This window comes from Hyperolius riggenbachi, chromosome 7 (genome assembly GCF_040937935.1).
Source record: "Hyperolius riggenbachi isolate aHypRig1 chromosome 7, aHypRig1.pri, whole genome shotgun sequence".
NCBI lineage: Eukaryota > Metazoa > Chordata > Amphibia > Anura > Hyperoliidae > Hyperolius > Hyperolius riggenbachi.
The window spans coordinates 25,621,292-25,627,166 of NC_090652.1; the positions used below are offsets into that span (position 1 = coordinate 25,621,292).

The following is a 5,875-nucleotide window of genomic DNA, read 5'->3' on the forward strand; positions in this document are numbered from 1 at the left end:
AAAAATAAGCTTTCGGCTATTCCGTCTTCATCAGACTCGGATCCTTGTTTGCGGACAAGATGTTGGAACAGACAGCTATATACATGCAGCATCAGAAGGGGATACACACATAAATACATGTCATTGCTATGCCTTTGTTGAAACAAGACATCCAAATAGGGTCTTGAGAGGATGGGAGCTGATTTATGACAAATAGATATAAGACCCTTTGTTAACTCAATCCTCATATAAGTGAGACACAGCCTGGCACATGAGACTCTGCCTGGCACAGAGGCAACATAAATTCTGAGTTCAAGAGTTGGCTGCAAACAGAGTGGATGCAGTTTGTATAGGCTGGAAAAGAATTAAGACATTAAATATTATCATCACCCTCATACCAATTTAAAGAAAACCTGTAATGAGAAAAAACTCCCCTGGGGGGTACTCACCTGGGGTGGGGGAAGCCTCCGGATCGTATTGAGGCTTCCCCTGTCCTCCTCGGTCCCATGTCGGCGGAGATAAAGCTCCCCAAACAGCGGGGATGTAAATATGTACCTTCCCGGCTCCAGCGCAGGCGCAGTATCGGCCCTCCGCTCAGAGATAGGCGGAAATAGCCGACCGCTGTCGGCCCGCTCTTCTGCACAGGCGCAAGTCTCCTGCGCAGTAGAGCGGACCCGCAACAGCGACCCCACTGGAGCCAGGAAAGGTAAATAAACCAGCGCTTATCAGTGCTTGTCAAGGGAGGATTGCCGGACACTTCGGGGGAGCCAGCGCTGGATTGCCTGCAGCTACAGGGGAGGGGGAAGCCTCATTGGGACCCTGAGGCTTCCCCCTCCCGAGGTGAGTACCCCCCAGGGGAACTTTTTTTTGTTACAGGTTCTCTTTAAGAAATTTGTATTTTATCTACAGATTTGAATCAATGTATACATTTTGTTTCTGCTATTAGTCTCTCTTTCTGTGATGTAAATCCACCCTCTGAGGCAGTAACCAGAAGATCATTTAAGCTGCTTCCACGGGAATGAAGTTGTGTAGCGACATACTCCACAATACTCTAATTTTAGTGTGTGATCTTGATCCAGGCCCCTTTATAAATATAGAAAGCAGCATGGAGGGGCTCGGTGAAGGTGGCAGTGAAGGTGTGTAGGTGTGTGATTTTGTCACCCAACTGGTAGAAAGACAGATGGCCAGCTTCATAATCCAGATAGAGTCCTAATCTTCTGCAAGTAGACAGAGGGACTACATCCTCTTCCTGTGAGTCGTGGACAGCTACGTAGTCGTTATCACACATGTGTAAACACCATGATTTGTTATTGTCCCCAAAACTGGACTCTTCTCCTTTCCTCACTATACTGGGATAGCTCACTCCAACCTCCCAAGCTCCAGAGTCGCTGACCTCCACTTCCCAGTAACGTGTCCTGCAGGAAAAAGTCTCCACGCTCATAACCTGTGGGTATCTTCTAAATCTCTCTGGTAACTTAGGCCTATTCTGTTCTGCTTCGGAAAATGAGGCGGTTTTGAGGTCCTCAGATAAGGCCACAAGCTCATGGGCAGTTTTTGGATTTAGAGAAAGATTGGACATTTCTTGTATGCAGAATTTAGTTTGCAATTGTGATTTTATAGTGATGATAAGATCCTGTAAGGACCCTTGTAACACAAGTGAGATCAAAAAATCATCCAAATCAGGGTCAGGTTGCTCATCATCGTCTTCTTGATCACTTGGGTCTACTTCTGGATCCTGGAGGACAGATATAGGATCAGTCAGGTTATACAACTTTTCAATGTGCCCGATCTTCCTGGACATCTCATCCTTGTGTTCCTCCAGATCCAGGATCTGATCAGAGAGGGACCCCACAATCTGCTTTTCTTGACTGGAGACCTCACTCAGAACCTCCTTCTTTTGCATTTCAAGCTGTCTTATGATGTCCTCATACAGAGAAGTGACCATGTTCTTTATACTATCTGCTTTTTCTTGTACTTCTTTTTTGCGGTCCCGTAGACTCAGAATTCTATTTACGCTACTCATTCTCTTTGAGGTTAGTTTTTTGAGGACCAATTTCTGTTCCTCCTTCTTCTCCTTAGCAGCCTCCTGTAGAAGTTCCACGTGGTGTCCTATGTGTGTCCCAACCAGACAGCAGGACACACACAGACAGGTGGAATCCTCATAGCAGTAATACTCCAGGAGCTTCTTGTGTATGGAGCATTTTTTATTGCCAACGGATGAGGTGGGTTCAGTTAAGTCGTGATCCACTGTCTTGTTGTGGGCCATTAGGTGTTTTTCACACATGGAGACCTCACACTGGAGGCATGTCTTAACAGCAGCTACAGGAGAATCCACACAGTATGTGCAGGGGATCTTAGTTTCATCCTCCTGCATAGACCTGAAATTTTCCACAATGCTGGACAGCTTCCTGTTCTTATCCAGCAGGGGGCGGCCTGGATGCTCCTCTCTGCACTCCGGACAGGAAAAAGCACCGGACCCCTCTTGTGTATCCAGAGCAGTCACAATACAGTGATAGCAGAAGTTATGTCCACATCTCAGTGACACCGGCTCTGTAAACAGGTCCAGACAGATGGGGCAGCTCAACTCATCTCCTAGAGCAGCAGACGCCATTCTAAAAGGAACAAAAGAAAAAATAAAGGTGACAATGTATGAATAAATCAACACAGATACTTTCTTAGTTAAAGTCATAATCAATCAATTAACCCCTTCAGAACCACAGTGCTAAACCCCCCTAAAGACCAGGCTATTTGTTGTTATATTGGCCACTGCAGCTGTAAGGCCAAGCTGCAGGGCCGCACAACACAGCACACAAGTGATCCCCCCCCTTTTCTCCCCACCAACAGAACAGGTCTGATCGCCGTCCCCCCCCCCCCCCCCTGTGTGTTTATGTTTTATAAATATTTATGTTATGGGTTTTTTTTTTATATTTTTTACTATTTGTGTTTATTTATTTTTTTAAACCCCACCCTCCCCCCAGCCGGCCAATCCTGGCGATTGACTGTCATAGGCTTCTGCCTATGAGAGCCGATCGCTCTCTTCTGCACCATGACATGGCTGTCCCCTGTACAGCGCTGCTGCTGATCGCAGCGCTGTACATGGTAATTAGACGGCGGTCTTGCCGTCTAACAGTGTCCTGAGTGGCGATCGCCGCTCGGAGACTGAAGGTAGGGCAGAGCTCCGCCCCTCAAGCAGGAGATGCTCGCGCAGCCTGCACACGATCTCCTGCAGTAGCCGGCCCCAGGACCTGATGCCAATTGGTGTGGAGCGGCCGTCAGGTAGTTAAAGAGAACCCGAGGTCGATATATGAAATCTTAATAAGACACTGAGGCATGTCCTGTGCACAATGACATGCCTCTGTGTCGTTCTGGAGTGGCCCCTGTCCCCCCGTACTCTGCTGTCTCCCCCACCCTCAAAAAATAATACCGCCAGGCTAGCTACAAATATTGTCGCTAGCCTGCATTTTATCCTCTCGTCCAGACGGCTGCTGTGCTGCTGATGCGCGCTTCGACATACTCCCGTGGGCGATCGCGGGTGCGCCCGCGCGCCCCAGTGCCGCCTCCCCCCTTCCCCGGTAACCCAGAGATCAATTAATGGGAACACGGTTCCCGTTTATTGATCCATGTCCCGGCAGAAAAACCGACGGCCTCGTATCAGTGGCTGCGGTATATCTGGGGAAAAAAAAGATTTCTCGTCCTCTTCTCGCTTCCTGGAAGCGAGAACGACCAAAAAAAAAATCTCAATCTTGTGGCCAAATAGTAAAACTACATCTACATACACTTCTCAATACAATAAACACACATTATTAAATTTAAAATTACCGGTTTATTTCCCACACCAAAAATTACCCAAATAAAATTTTTAAATAAAAAGATAAAATAAAAAAATATATAAATAGTTACCTAAGGGTCTGAACTTTTTAAATATGCATGTGAAGAGGGTATATAACGGACATTTTTTTAAATTATAAGCTTGTAAATAGTGATGGATGCAAAACTGAAAAAATGCACCTTTATTTTCAAATAAAATATTGGCGCCATACATTGCGATAGGAACAAAATTTAAATGGTGTAATAACCAAGAAAAATGGGCAAATAAAATACATAGGCTTTAATTATGGTAGCATGTATTATTTTAAAGCTATAATGGCCGAAAACTGAGAAATAATGATTTTTTTTTCCATTTTCTCTTAATATTCCTGTTAAAATACATTTAGAAAAAAAGAATTCTTAGCAAAATGTACAACCCAAAGAAAGCCTAATTGGTGGCAGATAAAAACAAGATATAGATACATTTATTGTGATAATTAGTGATGAAGTTATAGGCAAATGAATGGGAGGTGAAAATTGCTCTGTAGCATAAGGTGAAAAATCCCAGCGGGCTGAAACCCGAGGCCCAAAAAATGATTAAAAAACAGATACCTACCTAAGGAGAGGGAAGAGTCTGGATCAGGGCCGGTTCTAGACTTTCTGCTGTCTGAAGCAAACTTTGGAGGATGCGCCCCTTAGAAAATGCTGATATATACAGTATACAACCCCCATCATATATACCTCATGTCATATATACCCGCATATAAACTCCATCACTGTTGAGGGATCAGCATGGCCGGTCAGAGGGGAAGCTTTGGCAAGCAACCAATCAGGCGAGGGTGCTGACATACGGGACAATCACAGCTGTCCGCTACTCCTTGTACTAGCTGGTGCTGATGATCTCATAGGTGGGACCATGGCACCATCATTGAGCCAATCACTGCACTCGATCAGTAGCAGTGACCTATCAGATGTCACTGCTACTAATCGAGTGCAGTGATTGGCTCAATGACAGTGCCTTGGTCTCGCCCGTGAGACCATCGGCAGCACCACCGCCTGATTGGTTATGTGCCAAAGCTTCCCCTCTGTCAAATCTGTCATAGGGAAGGGTGGCAGGTGCCACCGGTCGCAGGAAGATGGGGATGTATGTGTGCCAGGAAGGTGGGCAGGAGAGCAGAGAGGAGGCAGGTCCCACGCGGCCACAACTGTTTGTCCAAACGTCGCCCCCTAGATTTTGCCGCCTGAATCACGTGATTCAGGTGGCTTCATGGTAGGTCCACCCCTGCTCTGGATCCTCATGATGATTTTCACAGCGTCCTCTGGTCCCCCATTTGCGGACCCTCCAACTGATCAGGGCCACAATCCTCTTCTTGCATGTCTCAAACCCTCTACCCTCAAGCATGTAAGTTCGCAAGGGCAGGGACTTCCTCCTAGTGTTTCTTATACTGATGTAATTTATCATATCTATGTGTACCAATATTAATCAGGGTTAAACTTATATTGTGTGATGTCTTGATTGCACAGAGTTTTGAACGTCTCGTGTCTATGCTCCCCAATATTTGTTTTGTACTATGTACAGGTGCTACAGAAAATGTTGGCACAATATATATAAAAAATAACTCCCCTTTCTTACTGATTGAATGGACTGGCAACCCTGTCTTCAGCACCCTCCATACCAGCACATTATGTCCTCAGATCTTCTGGTTTATCAACATCACTTGGCCAACGTTGAAGGAGATATTGTGCGTGACAAAGTTTCTTCACTGCACAATGCTCCAGTCTGAGGCCTGGTGCACACCAGAGGAGTTTTTCTGAGCATTTTGAGTTTTTAAATCTGCTGCTAATGTTATCCTATGTGTCTGTGCACACTGGAGCAATGAGGTTTTGTAAAAAACCACCATAGCATTACATTGGGAAGAGCTTCTGAATCCTCTGGCACCCAAACGCTAGAGGTTTCAAAAGCTCTTCCCAATGTAATGCGATGGGTTTTTTTTTACAAAACCTCATTGCTCCAGTGTGCACAGACACATAGGATAACATTAGCAGCAGATTTAAAAACTCAAAATGCTCAGAAAAACTCCTCTGGTGT

The 5,875-nt window shown here is 45.6% G+C and overlaps 1 protein-coding gene across 1 annotated transcript; it reads right to left on the bottom strand.

The window, feature by feature from the left end:
* Positions 1–1,036: 1,036 nt before the first annotated feature.
* LOC137525952 (E3 ubiquitin-protein ligase TRIM39-like) lies at positions 1,037–2,590 on the bottom strand. Its single transcript, XM_068247162.1, has one exon. The coding sequence runs from the start codon at positions 2,588–2,590 to the stop codon at positions 1,037–1,039; it is 1,554 nt and encodes a 517-aa protein (XP_068103263.1).
* Between the last annotated feature and the right edge of the window lie 3,285 nt (positions 2,591–5,875).

Coding starts and splice junctions, on each gene's coding strand:
- LOC137525952 (XM_068247162.1), bottom strand. CDS start 2,590: ATGGCGTCTGCTGCTCTAGGAGATGAGTTGAGCTGCCCCATCTGTCTG.